General features: G+C 41.4%; 1 protein-coding gene across 1 annotated transcript in view; it reads left to right on the plus strand.

Annotated features, from left to right (window-relative positions):
• LOC144503618 (dynein axonemal heavy chain 11-like) overlaps window positions 1-24,370 on the plus strand; it is a 383,758-nt gene that overhangs the window by 20,585 nt on the left and 338,803 nt on the right. Inside the window, exons 4-8 of the mRNA XM_078228239.1 lie at window positions 740-929; window positions 1,103-1,202; window positions 3,837-4,048; window positions 13,683-13,916; window positions 15,998-16,165. Coding sequence (XP_078084365.1) covers window positions 740-929; window positions 1,103-1,202; window positions 3,837-4,048; window positions 13,683-13,916; window positions 15,998-16,165 — 904 coding nt within the window. The remainder of the gene's footprint in view (window positions 1-739; window positions 930-1,102; window positions 1,203-3,836; window positions 4,049-13,682; window positions 13,917-15,997; window positions 16,166-24,370) is intronic.

Genomic DNA, 24,370 nt, shown 5'->3' on the forward strand with positions numbered 1-24,370 from the left:
GAATGTGTAGACCCCACACAGACAGTGACCCAAGTCTGGAACCTGGGTCCCCGGTGCTGTGAGGCAGCAGTGTTAACCACTGTGTCACCCAAATTCCTGTTCTCCCCTTGATTCTGTTGTTTCGTTTGGAGTTGGGAGCTATTTAAGAAATTTGGCCTTCTGGCTAAAGAAGAATATTTTCCAGAGGTTAATTTCTCAGTCACCAAGTGTCAAAGGTTATTGTGTAATAAACGTAGAACATCAGAAAATTTGTAAGGCTACTGGAAGTTATGAAATTCAATTGCTGACTGTTAGCAGACAACAGTAACCAAAACAGAGAATTCTGGAAACAGTCAGCAGGTCAGGCAGTATCTGTGAAGAGAACAAACAAGCTAATATTTCAGGCTTTCGCTCTGTCAGAGCTGAAAGATATTGGTGATGAACAGCATTTAAAAAGGATCGGAACAAGAGGGATGGGAAGATAGCACAAACACAGGAAAAAGAGTGGATGGCTGGCAAAGCGCTCAAGTGCAAAACAGAAAATGATTGAATGGCAGAAGTGATGTAAACATGCAAAGATAGGCAGAATGAGAAAAATCAAATAAATAATTAACATAGCCAAGACAGTATGTGTTTAATCACTCTGTGCTATTTTGGATTCCCTTTTATTGGTTAAGGTGCGGTTTCAATTCATAATATCATTGAATAGAAGATAAATTATTTGGACATTTCTGTCTCAATCCTGCTTTGTGCACTTTAGGCTTGATCATTATGACCGGTTAATAGTTCATCCAATTGAATCCATGGTAATCAAATGGACTCACCAAATTCGGGATGTACTGAAGAAGGATTCTTCTGAACCATTGCTGCAAGGGTTAAATCCAGGTCCAAAGACGGAATTGGATTTCTGGAAGGCAAGGAAAGACAACTTGCTGTGCATTCATGAACAAGTAAGTGGAGTAAAAGCTGGTATGCCAGAGTACTTCTCGATTCTTTCTTTACTTTGAACTTTTAGTCAGCATCATAAATTGGAGAAAGTTTATAGCTTCTGTTGTCACGATTGTTTATTAATATGTGCAGGAAATTCATCTTAATTTAACCTACCGCATTCTTCTTCTTCCAGTTTCAGACCCCAGTTGTTCGGAAAATGGCCAAAATTCTAGAAGCAACAGAAAGCAGCTATTTTCCCACTTTCAAACAAAGTTTACAAGATGTTGTAGGTGGTAGGTACTGTTCTTACATTTTGCAAGTAACATTTGTGGAATATTTTCTTGTGCAAATATGATCAGTAGTTAGTACCAGATAAATCTGATTGCTACCCTACTGTCTACAGAAGATTAAAACCCGTTGACTACCTGTTTGCAACACTCTAGACAAAACAATGAATGTGAACTGAGCTACATCAAACTTGCTTGTGATGCTGCAACTTATTCTGCCAATTCGGCCTGTTATATGAAATATATACAAGGGTCTAATGTTCATTTCAATTTATATATCATGATAAATATAGTGATAACTACACTTTACAAAACAAATGGTGTTACAAAAATTAGTCACAGGCGTCAATAGCAGGTGACTTATTTTATGGATTAGGCATATTCATCATGGGCCTACAATATTCATAATTCCTAACATTTATGGGTGCCTACAATGATTCACCAATTTGTTCCCGTGACAAAGTTGAAGCATATTTGAAAATTAGTACACTGTTATTTGATTTCCTATGATATTGCATGCAGTGAATTGGAGAAATGGATTCCCACTTTTCTGCCTTGGATTTCTTCAGTCTTGTCTTCTATTTCTGTTTCTATTTCTCAACATTACTAGTTCTTCCCGTTAGCTATTTTTGATTCCCCTCCATATACATCTGCTTTTTTCTTTTGAGTGGGAGATGAATCGTGTTAAGGTACAATATAACGAGGAAAGGTGCAATTAATCAAAGCTGAGAGACTGGTCAGGAGTGTGCTTGGGTCATTAAGTCTAGAGGTAACAAGAAGGGATGAGAGTTTGAGCAGCAGATGAGCTGAGGCAGTGGTGCAGTCAGGTGACGTTATGTAGGTGGAACTATGCAATCATGGTAATGGGAAGAAACGTGGTAGGAAGCTCAGTTGAACCCTGGCTGCGAGCAGTCTGGTTCGGCCTAGGAAATTTGCCAGGGAGATGAAATCTGTAACCCAGGAATGCAGTTTGTAGCAGGGACCAAAGACAATTAATTCGGTATTCCCAATAGTCATTTGGTAGTACAGAATTTGAGCATTGCTGGAAAAACAGTATTTTTGTTGAAGCCTTTCATCTTGCACTCAATCAAGGCAATTGCAATAATATAACGTAGGGAAAATCAATAATTTATACTGTATGAGAGTGCTGATTGGTTGGCAAGTAGACTCAGATTTGAAGAGGCATTGCCATGGAGAATGCACCTGCTTATGGTGACTGACAGTTAACTGCCAAGCAGTGTTTGAAATTTAAAGCAGGCAGTTTGGCTTTGATTTGTCAACGTATTGCCGTGGGGAATGAACCAGTGAATGTCTGTTACTTACTTTGTGTTTCAGCTTAACATTATTGTCATTGGACTCGTAATCCAGAAGCTCAGGGTAATGCTCTGGGGACCCGGGTTCAAATCCCACCATGGCAGATGGTGAAATTTGAATTCAGCAAAAAACAAATTTGGAATTAAAAGTCTAATAACGACCATGGAAGCATTGACGATTGTCGGGAAAAACTCATCTGGTTTACTAGTGTGCTTTAGAGAAGGAAATCTGCCATCCTTACCCGGCCTGACCTACATTTGACTCCAGATCCACAGCAATGTGGTTGAGTCTTAATTGCCCTCTGAAATGGCCCAGCAGCCACACTGTTGAAGGTCAATTAGGGATGGGCAACAAATGCTTGCCTTGCCAGAGACACCCAAATCCCATGAATGGATTTTTAAAAAAGTGGCAGTGAGGTAGATAGTGTACAGGTCAAAACTAAGTGTTCTTGGATGATGTTGCCAAGGGACAGCATGTGGATGGGAAATAATAGGGGGCCAAGGATGGATCCTTGGTGGACACCAGATGCAGGAGCGGAAAGAGAAGCTATTCCGAGTGATACTCTGATAAGATCATTAAATGTGGAACCAGGTGAATGTAGCCCATCCTGCTGGACTCCCTTCTAATTTTCTCACCGGTATTAGAAATTAGATGACCCACAGTTTGGTGGTGATTTGTATTAAAGCAATAAACTTCATTCTCTGTATTCTTTGGCCCCAATCTCTCTTTTATTCCCCTTTTTTTTAACCCTTCTCTGCTGTTGGTTTAATATACTTTCAAAAAGAAGAAATCTAAAGAAAGCAGAACTAAAAGCAACAGAGCATTATTCCTTTTCTTTTTTTCTGCCCCTGGCACATGGGGACACAAGCGGATAGACATACATGAGCAGCCTCATTTTTAAGGGAAATACTCAGTATAAATCTCACCTCAGTGATACATTTGAAATTTGCCGTCTTGTTTTTCTAATTATTTGAGTAAATGTGACTGAACAGGATTTGCTAGGAGGTAAAGAAAAATGTCCCATTGGTAGAGCTGACTGAAAAGTATTGATCCGTCCAGGGAAACATGTTTGGACTGCACAATCTAACTTCAGCCCAAAGCTATGGGTAAAAATACCACGGCTTAGCACAGGTCAGAGCCTTCAAATAAAAGCTTTAGTGAAGGCACTGAAAAATGCAAAAGACAATTCAGTAGACGCATTTATTCAATATCTTGCAAAATATGTATTTTGACATTTTGTTTGAACCTTTATTGGAGTGATTTCTTTTCCCCCATGCATCAGGGTCATGTATTAATGTGAATTTTTGATGTTGTAATTTTGTTAAGCGCTGGTGGAAGTCCAAGACATCGACCTCCATCTCAGACCACTGCTGTCCCATATTAAAATTATGCAAGAGAGTGAACTTGTGGAGATTCTTGTCTTAATTCCAGCACTCTTTCATACCATCTGCCTCATCTGGAGCCACTCCAAATATTATTGCATTCCGATTCGCATCATAGTTCTCCTGCAGGAATTCGGCAATTTGTTGATTGAAAAGGTAATTTCAAATAAGCATAAAATTAACTTGGAGTTTTCAATAAGCAAAGTGATGGTGTTTAGCAGTGAGTAAATACTTGTTATTAGAGAACTATTATTCAGTAAGATGTGGTAGACATTTGACTGTGGTTGTTAACAGCAATGGGTAGTCTTACCAAATCAGAAGGATTTGATCAAGTTACAAATGGTTAAAAAGAAAGAAGCCGATTATTTTCCATGAATAAACAGCTAAGCAGTCTTGGCTTTCCTAACTTGAAATACAAGATTAAATTCTAAATCAAATATAGTATCACATTTTTTTTATAATGATACATCCTGTGACCTTACTGATTTTCCTGATGAACTTTGAAGTAAAGAAGGCACTTTTAGAAACACTCTGCTTTTATTGTCATGTTTTATACCACAAATCTCAACTTGCTGTCTGTGTTTGGTCTGCGTGGGTTTCCTCCGGGTGCTTCGGTTTCCTCCCATAGTCCGAAAGACGTGCTGGTTATATGCAGTGACCGTGCTAAATTCTCCCTCAGTGTACCCGAACAGGTGCCGGAGTGTGGCGACTAGAGGATTTTAACAGTAACTTTATTGCAGTGAAAGTTTTTTTTTCATAAAAGCAAAATACTGCAGATGCTGGAGATCTGAAATAAAAGCAAAAACTGCTGGAAAAACCCAGTAAGTCATGTTCAAGTCATGTCGCAGCTTTATAGAACCTTAGTTTGGCCGCACTTGGAATATAGTGTTCAATTCTGGTCACCACACTACCAGAAAGATGTGGAGGCTTTGGAGAGGGTACAGAAAAGATTTACCAGGATGTTGCCTGGTATGGAGGGCATTGCTATGAGGAGAGGTTGGAGAAACTTGGTTTGTTCTCACTGGAACGACGGAAGTTGAGGGGCAACCTGATAGAAGTCTACAAGATTATGAGAGGCATGGACAGAGTGGATAGTCAGAAGCTACTTCCGAGGGTGGAAGAGCCATTTACTAGGGGACGTAGGTTTAAAGTGTGAGGGGCAAGGTTTAAAGGAGATGTACGAGGAAAGTTTTTTATACAGAGGGTGGTGAGTACCTGGAACTCGCTGCCAGGGGAGGTAGTGGAAGCAGATACTATAGTGACTTTTAAGGGGCTTCTTGACAAATACATGAATAGGATAGGAATGAGGGATATGGTCCCCGGAAAGGCAGGGGGTTTTAGTTAAGTCAGGTAGCATGGTCGGTGCAGGTTTGGAGGGCCGAAGTTCCTGTTCCTGTGCTGTAATTTTCTTTGTTCTTTATTTGTCTGGCAGCATCTGTGGAGAAAGAGATCTGAAGAACATTCATACGGACTTGAAACATTAACTCTGTTTCTCTGTCCACAGATACTGCCAGACCTGTTGGCTTTTTCCAGCATTTTCTGTTTTTATTTTTTTCAGTTGTTAGCAGTCGAAATGTGTTTAAAAATAATAGTCATTGTTCAAATCAAAATATTTCTACTGTCTGAACTAATCTATATCACAGTAATATTGAGTTTAATGACACATATCTCCCTACATATTTTAAAAAGCTGCCAACTTTTGTTCCCATTTCTTTTTCCTCTCCCATTGTTACTAACTCTTCCTGGGATGTGATATTAGATGTGAGTGCTGGTTGAATGTTCTACTTTACCCTAACCTGATAACCATGTAGAAGTATAGAAGCAGTTTTTGTACAGTGTGTGCAGGAGGGTTTCCTGACACAATATGTGGATAGGCCGACAAGAGATGGGGCCACATTGGATTTGGTACTGGGAAATGAACCGGGCCAAGTGTTAGATTTGGTTGTGGGGGAGCACTTTGGAGATAGCGACCACAATTCGGTGTCTTTTGTTATTGCAATGGAGAGGGATAGGGCCGTACGGCAGGGCAATGTTTATAATTGGGGGAGGGTTAATTATGATGCGCTTAGGCAAGAATTAGGGAGCATAAGATGGGAACAGAAACTGTCAGGGAAAGGCACAAATGAAAAGTGGAGCTTGTTCAAGGAACAAATACTGCGTGTCCTTGATAGGTATGTCCCTGTCAGGCAGGGAGGAAATGGCTGAGTGAGGGAACCGTGGTTCACAAAAGAGGTTGAATGTCTTGTCAAGAGGAAGAAGGAAGCGTATGTAAGGACGAGAAAACAAGGTTCAGTTGGGTCCATTGAGGGTTACAAGTTAGCAAGGAATGAGCTGAAAAAAGGGCTTAGGAGAGCTAGGAAGGAGTATGAGAAGTCCTTGGCAGGTTGGATCAAGGAAAACCCCAAGGCTTTTTACTCCTATGTGAGGAATAAAAGAATGACCAGGGTGAGGTTAGGGCCGGTCAAGGACAGTAGTGCGAACTTGTACATAGAGTCAAAAGAGATAGGAGAGGCGATGAATGAATACTTTTCTTCAGTATTCACCAAGGAGAGGGGCCATGTTTTTGAGGATGAGAGTGTGATACAGGCTGATAGGCTGGAGGAGGCAGATGTTCTGAGGGAAGATGTATTAGCAATTTTGAAAAACCTGAAGGTCGATAAGTCCCCTGGGCCAGATGAGATATATCCTAGGATTCTTTGGGAGGCAAGGGATGAGATTGCAGAGCCTTTGGCTTTGATCTTTGGGTCCTCACTGTCCACGGGGATAGTGCCAGAGAACTGGAGAGTGGCGAATGTTGTTCCTCTGTTCAAGAAAGGAAATAGGAATGACCCTGGTAATTATAAGCCGGCTAGTCTTACTTCGGTGGCCGGTAAGTTAATGGAAAAGGTCCTGAGGGATAGTATTTATGACCATTTAGAAAGATGCAGCTTAATCCGGGATAGTCAACACGGATTTGTGAAGGGTAAGTCTTGCCTCACAAATTTGATTGAATTTTTTGAGGAGGTAACTAAGTGTGTAGATGAAGGTAGAGCAGTTGATGTCATATACATGGATTTTAGTAAGGCGTTTGATAAGGTCCCCCATGGTCGGCTCATGAAGAAAGTCTGGAGGTGTGGGATAGAGGGAAATTTGGCCGATTGGATAAGTAACTGGCTATCTCATAGAATGATGTGGAGATGCCGGCGTTGGACTGGGGTAAACACAGTAAGAAGTTTAACAACACCAGGTTAAAGTCCAACAGGTTTATTTGGTAGCAAAAGCCACACAAGCTTTCGGAGCTCCAAGCCCCTTCTTCAGGTGATTGGGAATTCTGTTCACAAACAGGGCATATAAAGACAGAGACTCAATTTACATGAATAATGGTTGGAATGCGAATACTTACAGCTAATCAAGTATTTAAGAAACAAAACAATGTGAGTGGAGAGAGCATCAAGACAGGCTAAAAAGATGTGTATTGTCTCCAGACAAGACAGCCAGTGAAACTCGGCAGGTCCAGGCAACTGTGGGGGTTACAGATAGTGTGACATGAACCCAATATCCCGGTTAAGGCCGTCCTCGTGTGTGCGGAACTTGGCTATCAGTCGCTGAGCAGAAACTGATAGCCAAGTTCCGCACACACGAGGACGGCCTCAACCGGGATATTGGGTTCATGTCACACTATCTGTAACCCCCACAGTTGCCTGGCCTGCCGAGTTTCACTGGCTGTCTTGTCTGGAGACAATACACATCTTTTTAGCCTGTCTTGATGCTCTCTCCACTCACATTGTTTTGTTTCTTAAAGACTTGATTAGCTGTAAGTATTCGCATTCCAACCATTATTCATGTAAATTGAGTCTCTGTCTTTATATGCCCTGTTTGTGAACAGAATTCCCACTCACCTGAAGAAGGGGCTTGGAGCTCCGAAAGCTTCTGTGGCTTTTGCTACCAAATAAACCTGTTGGACTTTAACCTGGTGTTGCTAAACTTCTTACTCTATCTCATAGAAGACAGAGGGTGGTGGTGGATGGAAAATTTTCAGACTGGAGACCAGTTACCAGCGGTGTACCACAAGGATCAGTGCTGGTCCTCTGCTATTTGTGATTTTTATAAATGACTTGGAGGAGGGGGCTGAAGGGTGGATCAGTAAATTTGCTGATGACACCAAGATTGGTGGAGTAGTGGATGAGGCGGAGGGCTATTGTAGGCTGCAAAGAGTAATTGATAGGATGCAGAGCTGGGCCGAAAAATGGCAGATGGAGTTTAACCCTGATAAGTGCGAGCTGATTCATTTTGGTGGGACAAATTTGAATGCGGATTACAGGGTCAAAGGTAGGGTTCTGAGGAATGTGGAGGAACAGAGGGATCTTGGGGTTCATATCCACCGATCTCTGAAGGTTGCCACTCATGTGGATAGAGCCGTGAAGAAGGTCTATAGTGTGCTAGCGTTTGTTAACAGGGGGTTTGAGTTTAAGAGCCGTGGGGTTATGCTGCAACTTTACAGGACCCTGGTGAGACCACATTTGAAATATTGTGTGCAGTTCTGGTCACCTCACTATAAGAAGGATGTGGAAGCACTCGAAAGAGTGCAAAGCAGATTTACCAGGATGCTGCCTGGTTTGGAGGGTAGGTTTTATGAGGAAAGGTTGAGAGAGCTCTGGCTTTTCTCTTTAGAGCGGAGGAGGTTGAGAGGCGACTTAATAGAGGTTTATAAGATGATGAGGTGGATAGAGTGGACGTTCAGAGACTATTTCCTCAGCTGTTACTAGGGGGCATAACTATAAGGTTCATGGTGGGAGATTTAGGAGGGATGTACGAGGTAGGTTCTTTACTCAGAGAGTGGTTGCGGTGTGGAATGGACTGCCTGCAGTGATAGTGGAGTCGGACACTTTAGGAACTTTCAAGCGGTTATTGGATAGGCACATGGAACACACTAGAATGATAAAGAGTGGGATAGCTTGATCTTGGTTTCGGAAAAGGTTCGGCACAACATCGTGGGCCGAAGGGCCTGTACTGTGCTGTACTGTTCTGTGTTCTTTGTTCTATGTTCTATATTCTATATTTCGGAATCAAATATCCTCAAAATTGAGCGCTTGGCTCATTTACTTTCCGTAGCTCAGGAATAGTTAGATCTGTTTTAAGTCCAGCACAACGTGCCTTATCTAAGACTAGTTAGAATCATGGGATCCTACAGTGCAGAAGGAGGCCATTTGGCCCATTGAGTCTGCACCGACCACAATTCCACCCAGGCCCTATCCCCATAACTCCACGCATTTACCCTGACACTAAGGGGCAATTTAGCATGGACAATCCATCTAACCCGCACATCTTTGTTCTCCTTTGGCCTTTGTCCTGTTACCAAACCAACACAGCAAAGGCTTTTGTGGATGGATGTGGCAAATTGAGATGGGAATTAATTAAAAATATTAAGATGGTGATCCAGTAATGCCTCTGCCAGGTTTATTCTCGTAATATATTTGCATTTACCATTTAAGATCATTTTGAATGATCAGTTGTCAGTGTAAGTTCCCTTATTATAGCTGACATGTTAGAATCAACATTTTCCAAACTTTGAAGACTTTTCAATCAGTAAAGATCAATGAGTGGAAGAATACTTTCAGCCTGGGGCTGTTCTGTTGCCATGACAACCCTCACAAGAGGATTGATTCTTAGATGTCAGTGCTGAAATTCTGTTGCAAACACGTAAAAAAAAAATTTCCTGTGCGTTGTTAAAGAATAGGGAAAATTAAACACTATTGGATAATTAAATACCATAATGGCTTGAAGAGGTATATTTTCCTATGTTAAACATACCTTCTGTTGACTCCCTCCCACTCACCAGATTGCTTGGTCAAATCCTTGAAAAATCCTTGAAATGTATTTCTGCTGAGAATATCTCTCTCCTGAAATCCATGATTCAGATGAGAATAAACTCACGGACAACTCTTGCATTGAAAGGGTTCCATATTGTGATCTAATTTTGACTAAAATCACAATGCACATATGCCTTAAAATTTAGCCACTTTTAAAATGCTGTCAGCCAAAATGCGCATATTTTCCTTCTATTTGTATTACTTCGAATATTACGTTAACAGAATCCGCACTGTTCTCACTCCCTTCATGAAAATCCTGTTCCTCCTAGTGGGGATTTAGTATATAACATTTATTTTGCAAGTTACTGAATAGCAATAGTTCCTTTTATATTGTCATTTTATTCCATTATAATTTAGGAACTATATGTTCATGCATATATATACGTTAGTCTCCGGAATGCTACATCACTAACTACTGTACCACAGATAGGGTATTAAGCAATAGTGAATAAGTCTGCAGCACATGGTATGATCTGAGAAATAAAAGCTTCAGCATTTGAGTCTGAAAGCGTGACTATTTTGAACTGGAAACCGCAAGACATAACGGACAGCAGCTGGCTGCTGAGTAAAACCCAAATATTTTAAATGGATAAGACCCAAAGCGATCCAAATTAGTGCATCCCGCTGCTGCAACAATGAACGCACAGCCACAGCCCTGGGTGAATTGGGAGATTATGTCCTAGAGACATTTGTGAAGTTTAAACAAAACACAGATTGAAGTTTTGTAGCTTTCGAAAAGGCACTAGCGAAGAGTTACAGCCTTTTGTTAGTCGGAGAGAACAATTTGATCTGTTTAATAACTAGGAGATCAGTGGCCAGTCGGTTAAAATCCCAACAGTCTTGAGAAATTCAGCATGCATTGCCAGCCAAAGTCAAACCAGCAAATCCATTGATAGGAATTTCAAAGCCTGAGGCAGGAATCAGGTGAGCCTGTTGAAAATTATTTGAGATTGAGGAATGTAGTCAGCAAATGTGAATTCAAAGAAATGGATGAACGGCTGGTAGATCAACTCATTTGGAGCTCTGCACATCCTGATGCACAAATTCTGATTGGAAAAGACAAGCTCATAACATCACAGAATGTGGACATTGCCAGAGCACATGAAGGCACAAGTGAACCGATAAGAAGATACTGAACACCCAAATGGCTAGTTTTCAGTAAAGGAAAGGGAACAGCAACAAAAGAATGCACACTGGATAGAAAAGAAGATGTGCAAGAACTGTGGATGACTACATGAGTTCACAGATAGAAGGAAATGTCCTACATGTGGATCTAATTGCAGAACTTATGGAAAGCCAAATCTCTGCGGGAGAAAATGTACAGAAAGAGAAAGAGGATGGTAAATGAGTTATCAGAGGCAGGGCAAAAGGGTAAATGAGAAAGAAAATAAATAAAAACTTTCATACCCTGGAAGATGACAATTAGTTTGAGGATGCAATAGATTTAGAAACCTACAACTTTATGAAATGCTAGGATGCAACATTTTCCAGAGAAAAGAAATGCACACAGCAATTCATGGTGGCACAGTGGTTAGCACTGCTGCCTCAGCGCCAGGGACCTAAGTTAACCAGGCCTCGGGTGACTGTGTGGAGTTTGCACATTCTCTCCGTATCTGCGTGGGTTTCCTCTAGGTAGTCTGGTTTCCTCCCAAAGTGATTGCCAAATTACAGGATCTAACCATAGGTTGGGTAAATTCCATCATTTTGAGAGAGAAACCAAATGGATGACCCTATGAATTTGCCTAGATTCCAGAGATTGTAATCAGACCATAGAGGAATTGCTACCCTGTTCCAATGTTAGAGGAGATCACACCATAATCTAATAAGCAGAATGTCAACACAACTGCGAAGACTACTGCACAGCTATACCCTAGTTCCAATAATGAGAACAAATGACCTGAATTACAACAGATTGCAAGCTTGGGGTCATAGAAGGGCTTTGAGCACTGACTTCCTGACGAGCAGAATTCCAGTCCTAGCCGAGAATGCTGTTGTATATCGAGTTATCTGATACTTCTTCCAGCTTTGAGCTGATAGATGAATTTGACCTGGAGGTAGTGGACCAAGAAGTGGAAGAAACAAATCTTCCTTCTGGAAAAATGAGTCTCTCTGTTGTGAAGAAAACACATTCTGAAAATGCACATAGTGGCAGCATCAGTTGAGACAAGTGGAAATACATAATTCATCCTTTCAGAGAGAATTCTATCACCAGTGAGTGGATTTTGAAGCCAAACAAGACTGAATCCTATGGGGGTTCCTGTGGAGTTAACAATCCTGTGAAGTCACCTGAAGCCCTGCAATCAAAGGCTCCAGTTGAAGCTGTACCCGCAGGCACAGAGAAACAAGCAGAGCAATGAATACCAAATACACAAGGTGGAGGCACAACATCCTACCACCCAAACAATAATGTTTTGGAGAAAAGACCACAGACTATAAAAGACTCTTCGGGTGTTCAGTTTAATTACATAAGTCAATTGTTAATCGTCTTTCAGTTAGACATATTAAAAATCTTAATGATTAGAGCAGTTATATGAACGGGACTGAGAACAGTCCAGATTCTGGTCACGTGATGTTCTAAGTAATACAAATAGAAGCAAAGTATACGCATTTTGGCTGACACCACTTTAAAAGTGACTATAATATTTAACATAAATAATATTATATTATTCCAATATTGTTTAGGAACTATATGTTCATACATTGGTATACATAAGTGTGCAGAAAGCCACTTTACTCACAATTGCATTGAAGTCAGGGTAGTGAGCAGCAATACCAGTCTATATCACATGGTGTGATCTGAAAAATATACTGAAGTAGAGCTGCAGCATTTGAGTCCAAAGTAATGCCTGTTTTGAACTTTTGGGAACCACAAAACGTAAGTGTCTAACATAGGAGAGTTGCAATTTAGCAATGTGACCCAAGTGTTCATTTTTATTTCATCGCGTTTGTCGTTTTAATGAGATCCTTAAAAGACTAGGGCTATCTTGTGGCACCACATTAACTTAATTAACTCGAACTTGAAAACTGCCAGACTGAATATTCCCTTATTTCTAAATTCTGTTTATATTTATATATACCTAAATGCTCTTCTATGACCCCAAGCATGTTCTTAATTAATCCAAATTTACAGTTAATTGACAGGTTATGGGGTGCGAAGGCAGGAAAAGAATGTTAATTCAAGCTTGGTCAATTCTGGTCACCCTAGTATAGAAAGGATATTATTAATCTAGCAAGAATGCAGAAAAGGTTTACTAGGATGCTACCAGCTCTTGATGGTTTGAGTTATAAAGAGAGGCTGGATAGACTGGGACTTTTTTCCCTGGAGCATAGGAGGCTTAGGGGTGATCTTATAGAGGTCGATAAAATAATGAGGGGCATAGATAAGGTAGATAGTCAACATCTTTCCCAAAGGTAGGGGAGTCTAAAACTAAAGGGCATAAGTTTAAGGTGAGAGGAAAGAGATACAAAAGGGTCCAGAGAGGCAGTTTTTTCATGCAGAGGGTGGCGAGTGTCTGGAACGAGTTGCCAGAGGTGGTAGTAGTAGCGGTGGGTACAGTTCTGTCTTTTAAAAAACATTTACAGTTACATGGATATGATTGGTATCGAGGGATATGGGCCAAACGTGGGCACTTGGGACTAGCTTAATGATAAAAACTGGGCGGAATGGAAAAGGTCAGCCTGTTTCCATGCTTTAAACCTCTATGACTCTAAGTCACAAATGTTACATCATATTTAAAATACAATTTCCAAAATTGATTCAGATCCAAATGTAATTAGCTACAAGCAAAGTCTTTGCTCCCCAAAAAGATACAATTTTGTTTTGTTGAAGTTGATAAGGCAGACCACTGATAATATGATAGTGAGATGACCAGGTCTGCTATTTTTTAGATGGGTATTCATGTTTAAAATTAATTTCTATTGTGAATGTGCTCCCTTTTTAGGCCACGGATTCCTTGTCACCAGAGGAACTTCTGAAAGAGGAGATTGAGGAGTCCCTGGAGCGTGTGCAGATATCTGTGAAAATCTTCAGAGCTTATAAAGACTGTTTCTTGAAGCACAAAGAAAAGTTAGCAAGCTATTACACAAACTTGCAAGATTGCACCCTCTGGGACTTCCCGTTATCAATGGTTTTCACACGGTTTGACAGGTTTTTTAACCGTCTGCTACAACTTGAGGTAAATGTTACCAACTTTATGTCCAATGATTACTTTTAACAATAGTAAACCTTATGTGATATTGCAGGCTTTACTAATGGGTAACAATGGCTACAGATTCACATTTATGCCTAATTAAAAACCTTCCCTCTATAGACATTTTGTGGTTCTACAACTTGACTTGCTGGGATTTTCCTGATGCGGGGTGGGTCCTGATTTTGGGACCATATGAGGGATCTGGGCCATGCAAGATGGTTTGTTGGACCACTGCAGCAACCTTCCTGGCAGCAGCTAATTGTGTGTTTGCTGTCAAACTCGCTGTCCAATTAAGGACACTGTCTGGTTTTCTACTTGGCCTCGGCAGTGCCACTAGGCGAGGTGGCTGCTCCTGAGGCTGCAAGGATAATGATTGGTGTCCTCACAGGAATGGTAAAAGATTTGTTTTTGTGCTGGGGCCTGGCAGGCAGGCTCTGGCACGAGGTGGGGAAACTCCTTGAGCAGTCACGTTGAGGCTGCACGGGGCGGCCTATGTGACCAGCAGTCTTCTCCTTGAGGACAGTGGAACATCTGGGAGTGATGTCTGTTCTCCAGCCCTCACCTCCAATCTCCATCCTCTCCCTGGAAAGGTATCATCCCTATGGCTGGCCCCCTCAGTGGGGGTTGCTCTGCTGCCAGCAAAATATTGGCAACCCAGAAAGAAGGTCCCCATTTGGGTTTTTTAATTAACTTAACTGGTTGCTTGCTTCCAGTTGGCATGTGGCCAAGCTGCTGCCCCTCCCGCTGCTGGTAAAATGGTCTGGTGGCTGCAAAGTGCAGGGGAGATCTCCCGATTTCACTCCTCAGCATTTTACCAGCACCCAGGCTCCTGGTCTACCACCTGGGGGCTGGAGAAATCTTGCCACCTGTTACATTTTTAGCACTTTTTTTTGGATCAGCGTTTTGTCATTAGAAATTTCCATGTTCACATTTATAATGGATGCTGCCTGTGTAAGTGAATCATCCTTTCCAGAAATTACTCTGAAAGTATTCTGAATGCTTTTCTTTAGGCTTTAAACAGAATTGAAGGAACATATTTTGTGATATGATTAAATAAATGAATTCATTAATTTATGCTTTGTGCGCTTAGTGCCTGCATTACATTTTTTTAATTTCAAGGCTTCAGATGCTTCCAAAAGCCAAGTCCTGGATTTTCGATCGGGGGCAGGAATTGGGCATGGGAGTCAGTTTCAGGTCCCAACTCCACCTGGCACTTAAGGCACATCCACTGAGATTTTTAAAGCTGTATCCAATTAAAGAGAGGGAGTAGGTTTGTCATGCAATTAGGAATCAGCCAAGAGGAGGTCCTCCAGCACTCAGTGACTGGCAGTCTCACTATGGGTGAGAGCTTCCACCCTGAAGGTGGAATGAAAGAGAGGGAGAAAGTCAGGCGCATCAATTTAATTCTGGAAATGTCACAGCTGCCTAACCATGGGCAGCCTCTCCAGAGTTTTGCCAATGGTCGAGGTTGTGGGCCAACAAACATTATGGGTCGAAGATGATAGGCCTTCCTTGCCTGATCCATTGGTGTGTCCCCCTCCACTCTCAACTCCCCTTCTGAGCCCATCAAGCATGCTGGATATGGATTATACTGATGTGGCCGGCCAGTGTTGCTGACTGAGAAACCGAGCTTCCAGATATTTGCAAAATTCCATTGGAATCTGTTTTGGCTTTTTGCAGTTCATTCATAAACGTTTGAATAAATTCAAATAAAATTTGTTAGTGACAACACGTTAAATCTAGTGACTAATTTACAGTGCTGAGATTATTCAGTAGGATGTAAGCTTAGCCATGGATGGTGAAGCTTAATGTTTAAAATGGGAAATATTTAATCTTTTTTAGCAAAGAATAATTTCAGGAAAAAATTCATGGGGAATACTCAGTTTTTACATATGTTTATGTTAATGCCTTTTCACAAATATATTTTCTGGCTCACGTATAGAAGTGCATACTTGAAAGTGCATGCACGTGCACACAAACTTGTTAACTGATGAACATTTTCTGAAGTGACTGTTTGCAGTCTGTTTAGCCTGAAATGTTTGTGATGCTGTTTCTTTTTACTACAGGACTTGTTTATGACTATGCTGGAATTCCAAAAACTGGAAAAGCTGGAGTTTGGTGGCATGAAGGGGAAAATGCTAAGTGAACAAATTTCTAAAATGAACAGTGAATTCTTGGAATGCTGCAAGGTTTTCAAGGAAAGCACCTATGATCCTCTGGATTATGAAAGCACGGTAAAGACGATTCTTTGTCCTTCATCAGATTTATGTGCAAAGTGAAACTTCAATCTTTGAAATATTATGGCCCTGAAATTCCTTGTGGATTTTCCTGTGCTACCACCATAATTTTGAGGTGGTAAGGCAAAATCCTTGGAGAAGTGACTGGGGTTGCTTTGAAGTAGTAGACAGGAAAACCTCCAAAGAATGTTTTGGGGTCTATGGTTTCAGATTTTAAGAGATGTCATGCCAATATTTAAGAGATGGGATTTTCGCAGTGACTTCATTGCAGTGTTAGTGTCAGCCTACTTGTGACACTAATAAATAAAACTTCAGACTATTAGTTTTTTTTAGAAAGTTGATTTATTTGAGCTATTATCCAATTTCTCACCTAATTTTACTTATGCTTGTTCTATTTGCACAAAGTAAAATCAGATCTAGTGCCTGGAAGTGATACCAGGAGTCTTACCATCCACATGTCTTTCTTGGTTCTGCTTTCCACCAATTCCTTCCTTAAGAAGTACAGAAGTAAACTTTCCTATCTCTGCTTTTTGGATGGCTGCATGAATATGATGAATGTGGTTTCCCTGATAAAATTGTAATTGATGTGCTTGATGAATCTGTGCACTATATATTGGCTCATGTTGCAGATGTTCCCTAAGATGCTTGAAAGGATGCAGAAGCATAGAAGTTCGAGTCCGTAGCAACCCTTACAACCACTGGCAATGCTCTTTGTGTGATTGAGATGCCTGCAGTTTAGCTTGCAGCAGGTAGCAGAATTATATTGTTGTCTCCCCATCGAACCTCAACTTACAATGAAAATGATCTGAAAGGAGTTTCCCAAATAAGTGCAGTCCTGCCACAAACTGAATGTTGCACCCATTTCCATTTTAAAAAATTAGCATTGAGTTGTTTGTTGAAATGATACACCAATTCAAATTGGGATTTGGGGATGTGCATGTGGGTCCAAATTCCTGCCCCGAATGTCCATTTTAGCTCTGTATATTCGAACTCTGGGGATAGTATTCGCACATGAACAGGTGAATATAAATGCCTGGAATTTGCTGGATGGCGTCATTATATGGCATACTTGAATACTTAGGTATTTTCCTGCACCCTTCAGCTTAAAATGTTTTTTGCCCTGTATTTCTTACATTGCAAGTTGATGTGAGTTCATGGTGTTCAGAATAAGGCATTCGGGGGCCTTTTTGAACTAAAATTTATATAGGGTGGGATTCTCTGATCTCATTCACCCTGCTGCCAGCAAGAATGGAGAACATGGTGCTCAGCCAAGACTCCATTCACTGCAGCAGCACCAGTGAATCCCAGCTGCGGGTGAGGTCGGAGGTTTATCTCCTTAACCCCAATTAAATCTAATGATTGAGAAATAAGCAGACAATGGACTGAGGAGGAGGGTGAGGTAGAGTGTGTGAATGAGATACAGAAAGAAAAAGAGAGAGGAAAAAGGTTGAATTAAGAGACAAAGAGGGAGATAGAATGGAAAAATATTTTTTTAATTCAAAATTTTACTTATTTAAAATCTCCAATATTAATTCACCATCTTAAGGAATGAGATGTCACACTGTTTATCATTCACTTTGAAGGTTAAAAAAAATCATTTTTAGCCACGGGCAAGGTACCAGAGGATTGGAGAGTAGCTAACGTTGTTCTTCTATTTTAGAAGGACAGAAGAGACAATCCAGGAAATTACAGGCCTGTGAGCCTTCCAGCAGTGATGGAGAAATTATTGGAGAAGATTCTTAGGGACAGGATGTACTCACATCTGGAAGAGAATAGGGTTATTAGCGAAAGGCAGCATGGTTTTGTGAAGGGGAGGTCATGTCTCACAAACTTGATTGAGTTCTTGAGGAAATGACAAGAAAGATTGAACAAGGCAGGGCAGTAGATGTTGTATACATGGACTTTAGTAAAGCCTTATGGCAGGCTGACATAGAAGGTGAGGTCATGTGGGATCTGAGGTGAGCTAGTAAGATGGATACCAAATTGGCTTGTGGAGAAAACAGAGAGTAGCAGTGGAAGGGTACTTTTCTAACTGGAGGTCTGGGACAAGCACCTTTTCCACAAGGATCAGTACTGGGGTCTCTGTTGTTTGTAATATAAATGATTTGGAGGAAAATGTAGGTGGTCTGATTAGTAAATTTGCAGGTAATACAAAAATTGGGGGAGTAACGGATAGTGAGGAGGACTGTCAGAGGATACAGCAAGATATAAATTGGCTGGAGACCTGGACCGAAAGATGGCAGATGGAATTTAACCCGGACAAATGTGAGGTGATGCAATTTGAAAGGTCTACTGCAGAAGGAAAGTTTACAGTAAATGGTAGAGCCCTTAGAAATGTTAGCATACAGAGGGATGTAGGCGTGCAGATCCACAGTTCCCTGAAGTTTGCAACTGAGGTGGACAAAGTGGTCAAGAAGACATATGGCATGTTGGCCTTCATTGGTCAGGTGTTGAATATAGGAATTGGAAAATCATGTTGCAGCTGTATAAGACTTTTGTTAGGCCACATTTGGAGTATTGTGTACAATTCTGGTTGCCACACTACTGGAAGTATGTTGATGCATTGGAAAGGGTGTAGAAGAGATTGACCAGGATGCTGCCTAGTTTGGAGGATATGGACTATAAAGAAAGATTGAACAAACTTGGATTGTTTTCATCGGAACGTTGGAGATGAAGGGGGACCTGATAGAGGTTTAAAAGATTATGACAGGCTTGGACAGAGTGGATAGTCAGTCTTTTTTCCTGGGTCGAAGGGTCAATTACTTGGGGGCATAGGTTGAAAGTGAGAGGGGGAAAGTTTAAAAGAGATGTAAGGGGCAAGTTTTTCACAGAGGGTGGGAATGCGCTGCTGGAGGACATGGTGGAAGCAGATTCTATAACAATGTTCAAGAGACATCTGTATAGATACATGAACAGTAAGAAGTCTAACAACACCAGGTTAAAGTCCAACAGGTTTATTTGGGAGCAAAAGCCACTCGCTTTCGGAACAGGCTGTTCCTTTGTCAGGTGGGTGGGAGTTCTGATCACAAACAAGGCACAAAGACACAAACTCAATTTACATGAATAATGATTGGAATGTGAGTCTTTACAGCTAATCAAGTCTTAAAGGTACAAACAATGTGAGTGGAGGGAGCATTAAGCACAGGTTAAAGAGATGTGTATTGTCTCCAGGCAGGACAGTTAGTGAGATTTTGCACATCCAGACAAGTTGTGGGGGTTACAGATAGTGTGACATGAACCCAATATCCCGGTTGAGGCCGTCCTCATGTGTGCGGAACCTGGCTATCAGTCTCTGCTCAGCGACTCTGCGCTGTCATGTGTCGTGAAGGCCGCCTTGGAGAACACTTACCCGGAGAACAGAGGCTGAATGCCCGTGACCGCTGAAGTGCTCCCCAACAGGAAGAGAACAGTCTTGCCTGGTGATTGTCGAGCGGTGTTCATTCATCCGTTGTCGTAGCGCCTGCATGGTTTCACCAATGTACCATGCCTCGGGACATCCTTTCCTGCAGCGCAACAGGTAGACAACGTTGGCCGAGTTGAAAGAGTATGTACCGTGTACCTGGTGGATGGTGTTCTCGCGTGAGATGATGGCATCCGTGTCGATGATCCGGCACGTCTTGCAGAGGTTGCTGTGGCAGGGTTGTGTGGTGTCGTGGTCACTGTTCTCCTGAAGGCTGGGTAGTTTGCTGCGGACAATGGTCTGTTTGAGGTTGTGCGGTTGTTTGAAGGCATGAAGTGGGGGTGTGGGGATGGCCTTGGCGAGATGTTTGTCTTCATCAATGACATGTTGAAGGCTCCGGAGGAGATGTCGTAGCTTCTCCGCTCCGGGGAAGTACTGGACGATGAAGGGTACTCTGTTCACCGTGTCCCGTGTTTGTCTTCTGAGGAGGTCGATGCAGTTTTTCGCTGTGGTGCGTCGAAAATGAGATGCCCTCATAAGAACAGGATATGGCGCTCGACTCATCGATCGACAGTTCCAATGCGCCACAGCGATTTTGCAAAGCTAAAGGTGCAGTCATGGGGTATTTCTTCCTCACCACAAGTTTCTGATCGATGTGCATATTCATAACAGCATGGTCATTCAGATGCTGTTTTGATTTGATTTATTATTTCACATGTATTGGAATACAGTGAAAAGTATTGTTTCTTGTGCACGATACACACAAAACATATTGTACATAGAGTACATAGGACAGAAGGAAAGGCGAGGGTGCAGGATATAATGTTGCACTTACAGTTAGGGTGAAGAAAAAGATTATATGATAGGTCCATTCAAAAGCCTGATGGCAGCAGGGAAGATGCTCTTCTTGAGTAAGTTGGTACATGTTGTCAGACTTTTATATCTTTTTCCTGATGGAAGAAGGTGGAAGCGAGTATGCCCCACGTGCGTGGGGTCCTTGATTATGCTGGCTGCTTTCCCGAGGCAGTGGGAAGTGTAGGCAATGTCAGTGGATGGGAGGCTGGATTGCGTGTTGGACTGGGTCACGTTCACAACCCTTAGTAGTTTCTTGCAGTTTTGGTCAGAGCAGGAGCCACACCAAGCTGTGATAGATCCGGACATTTCCTCCCACAGTCCAAAGATGTGCGGGCTAGGTTGATTGGCCATTCTAAATTGTCCCTTAGTGTCCCGGGATGCATAGGTTAGAGGGGTTAGTGGGTAAATATGTAGGGATATGTGGTTGGTGCAGACTCGATGGGCCGAATGGCCTCTTTCTGCACTGTAGGATTCCATGATGCTTTCTACGTTGCATCTGTAAAAATTGATGAGTCGTAGTCGACATGCCAAGTTTCCTTAGCCTTCTGAGAAAGTAGAGGCATTGGTGGATTTTAACTATAGTTTCGGCGTGTCGGGACCAGGACAGGATGTTGGTGATCTGGACACCTAGAAACTTGAAGCTGTCAACCATTTCCATTTCATCACCATCGATGTAGACGGGGCATGTCCTCCACTACACTTCCTGAAGTTGATGACTATCTCCGTCATTTTACTGACATTGAGAGAATTGGTTCCAGGTATGAAACTTGCACCAGTCAACATTTAGAAATTCCAGCTACCCAAGGCTCAATCAAAATTTCCAACTTAAAAGCCCAGTCTTCAGATAGTGAAAAGAGACCTATCAGGAGAAAATAATGCTAGCATTTCTAATGTTAAATTATTCATGAACTCATGTCATGGTATAAGGATATCTTTTAGCTCTCATCTGAAGAAGCTAAATCATGGTTCAATTTGGTGTAAATGACATTGGGTTGCAATTTTGCAGAGTTGCTTCACTCCAGAGGCCTTCAAAAATGGTTGCGGGACCAATTCTAAGGTTCCTGCTCCTATTTCTAGTGCAGGCAATTTTTTGCACAACCCCATTTCCTTTGCAGGTTAAAGTTTGTCCCTCCAACACACCCACCCCATCGTGTATATCTGGCAAAATCAGTTTGGCTCCAGTCTGGAAAGGTCAATAATTATGAAAAATACATAGGGAGGAACAAAAATTCTTTACAGATGTGTAAGTAGTGCCGTTAAGATTGTAATTTTTACTTTGTGCAGTAGTATACAAGGGCTAATGTTATTTACTTTGTCTCTCCTAATTTTTGCACATATGCTACCACACAAATCTACTAAAATAAATGATGTTGCTGGAAATCTGAAACAGAAACAGAGAATGGTGGAAAAGTTCAGCAAGTCTGGCAGCATCAGTGGAGAGAGAAACAGAGTTAATGTTTACAGTCCAAGATGTGTCTTCTTCAGATCTAGAAATGGCGATAGGACAGTGAATTGTTGTTTAAAAGATAGAACTGTCGTAGCTAACTGAGATAAAATAAATTGACCATGATAACGCCAACAATAAACCTAACAAGGTTTATTAAGCTTGATTAAAAAATTCAGACCAATTTAAAATCCTATACAATTAAATGTTACTTGTATTGCTTTGAAAGAGTGATTTTGTAACAAAAAATGTTCAATTATATTTAGCAGTCACTAAGACTTACATCAATGTCACTTTAAACCAGATTTTATTTTCCTTTAGGATATTGTGAATACGAAATCTCTTTTTGCGCACGAAGATCACAATGCAATCATTGACGTGTTATCATTTCTCATGTGGTTATGAAGTGTATCTACTCGTGTATCAGTATTTTATGCTTTTGTCTGCTATCGACAGATACCCATGCCATCTTGAAAGTTAAAAATGTGTTGTGTATTGTGTAATCAACATATTTATGCTGTTTTTGACGAACTGTGTGCAAGCATCTTCACACTGTTCTGAAATTTTAAGCTTCATGGTTGCAATGAAGATGTGAGCTGAGAGATTAGAGTTTGAGGCTATTAGAAGAGCATGGTTAATAAATACAGAAAGTGCTGGAGAGTCGCAGCAGGTCTGGCAGCATCTGTGGTGAAAGAGACAGAGTTTTGAATCAAATATGTTTCTTCAGAACTGAAGGAGGATAGAAATGTGTTGGGTTTTACGCCATTGAAAGGATGGGTGTATGTTGGTGGTGGGGGAGAGAGAGGTACTAAAGGAAAGTCCAGGATAAAGTAGTGGACTGGAGAGATTAAATGACAAAGATATCGTGGAACAAAAGGAAACGGGAGTGGTAATGGTTGTTGTAAATGGCAGAATTTGTTCAGAGCAAGTTTAAGTGCCAGAGTGATGCACAGCTCTGTCCGAAAGCAAAAACATGACAAACCAGCACATGGTAAAGAATAGTGAATCATAATGGGGGACGGAGCTGCAGTGTTGAACATGATGTTGAGCTGTAAGGTACCTGATCCAAAGATGAGATGCTGTTCCTGGAGTTTGTGTTGAGCTTCGCTGGAATACTGCAGCAGGCTGAAGATGGAAAAGTGAGCGGGAGAGTTTGGTGGTGAATTAAATTGACAAGCATCCCGAAGCTCGGGGTCAGGTTTGAGTGGAGGTGCTTAACAAAGTGGTTACTCAGTCTGAATTTGGTCTTCCCAAAGTAGAGGAGACCACATTGTGATCAGTGAATACCGAATTTTTAAAATTCCCCTACGGGAGAACAGAATCAATTTGGTTTGAGCTAAGGAACAGAAAGGGTGCAATTACATTGCTTAATGTAGTCCATAGACTGCCAACTCATGAGAAGGATGTAGAAAAACAAATCTGCAGGGAAATTACAGAACGATGCAAACATTATAGAGTGATTATAATGGAGGACTTTAATTATCCAAATATAGACTGGGACAGTGGTAGTGTAAAGGGCGGAGGGGGCAAAAGTTCCTAAGTTGTGTCCAGGAAAATTTTCTACAGCACTGTATATCCAGTCTAATAAGAAAGGGTGCACTGTTGGACCTGGTTCTTCGAAATGAGATGGGCCAAGTAGATCAAGTGTCAGTGAGGGAACATTTAGGAGACAGTGATCATTGCATTGTAAGCTTTAGGATGATAAAAATAGAAATTAGGCAATGCAGAGTAAAAATAATTAACTGGGGGAGAACTGACTTCAATGGGGAAAGAACAGAGCTAGGCCAGTTAGACTAGAATGAAAGGTTGATGGGAAAAACTGTAGCTGAACAATGGGCTACCATCAAAAAAGAAATCATCCCAAACCAGTCAAGATATATTCACTTTTTTGAAATTCATTTTTACGGGATGTGGGCGTTACTGGCTGGGCCAACATTTCCCTAGCTGCGCTTCCCTATCTGCCTTCCATTTCAGTGGGCATTTGAGACCACATTGCTGGGGATCTGGAGTCACATGTAGGCTAGACCAGTAAGGACGGTAGATTTCCTTCCCATTAGTGAACCAGATGGGTTTTTAGACAATTGACAATAGTTTATTGGACATCATTAGACTTTTAATTCCAGATTTTTTTTTATTGAATTCAGATTTCACCATCTGCCATGGTGGGATTCGAACCTGGATCCCCAGAGCATTACCCGGGTCTCTGGATTGCTAGTCCAGTTATAATTCCACTGTGCCACCGCCTCTCCATTTAAAAGGGAAAGGTAGTGCAAACAAATACAGAGTCTCCTAGATGAAGAAGGAGATAGAAAGTAAGGTAAGGGAGAAAACTGTTCTAATGACAGGTGTCAGGTTGAAAATACAGTTCAGAACCAACAGGAATTCGGAAGGTTCAGGCGGAAGGTGAAAAAAAACGCATTACAGAAGTGAAGATGGACTATGAGAAAAAACTGGCAGTTAACATAAAGGGGAATCAAAATTACAACTGGAAGAAAAGGGAAAT

The sequence above is a fragment of the Mustelus asterias genome, chromosome 2, assembly GCF_964213995.1.
Source record: "Mustelus asterias chromosome 2, sMusAst1.hap1.1, whole genome shotgun sequence".
Taxonomy (NCBI): Eukaryota; Metazoa; Chordata; class Chondrichthyes; order Carcharhiniformes; family Triakidae; genus Mustelus; species Mustelus asterias.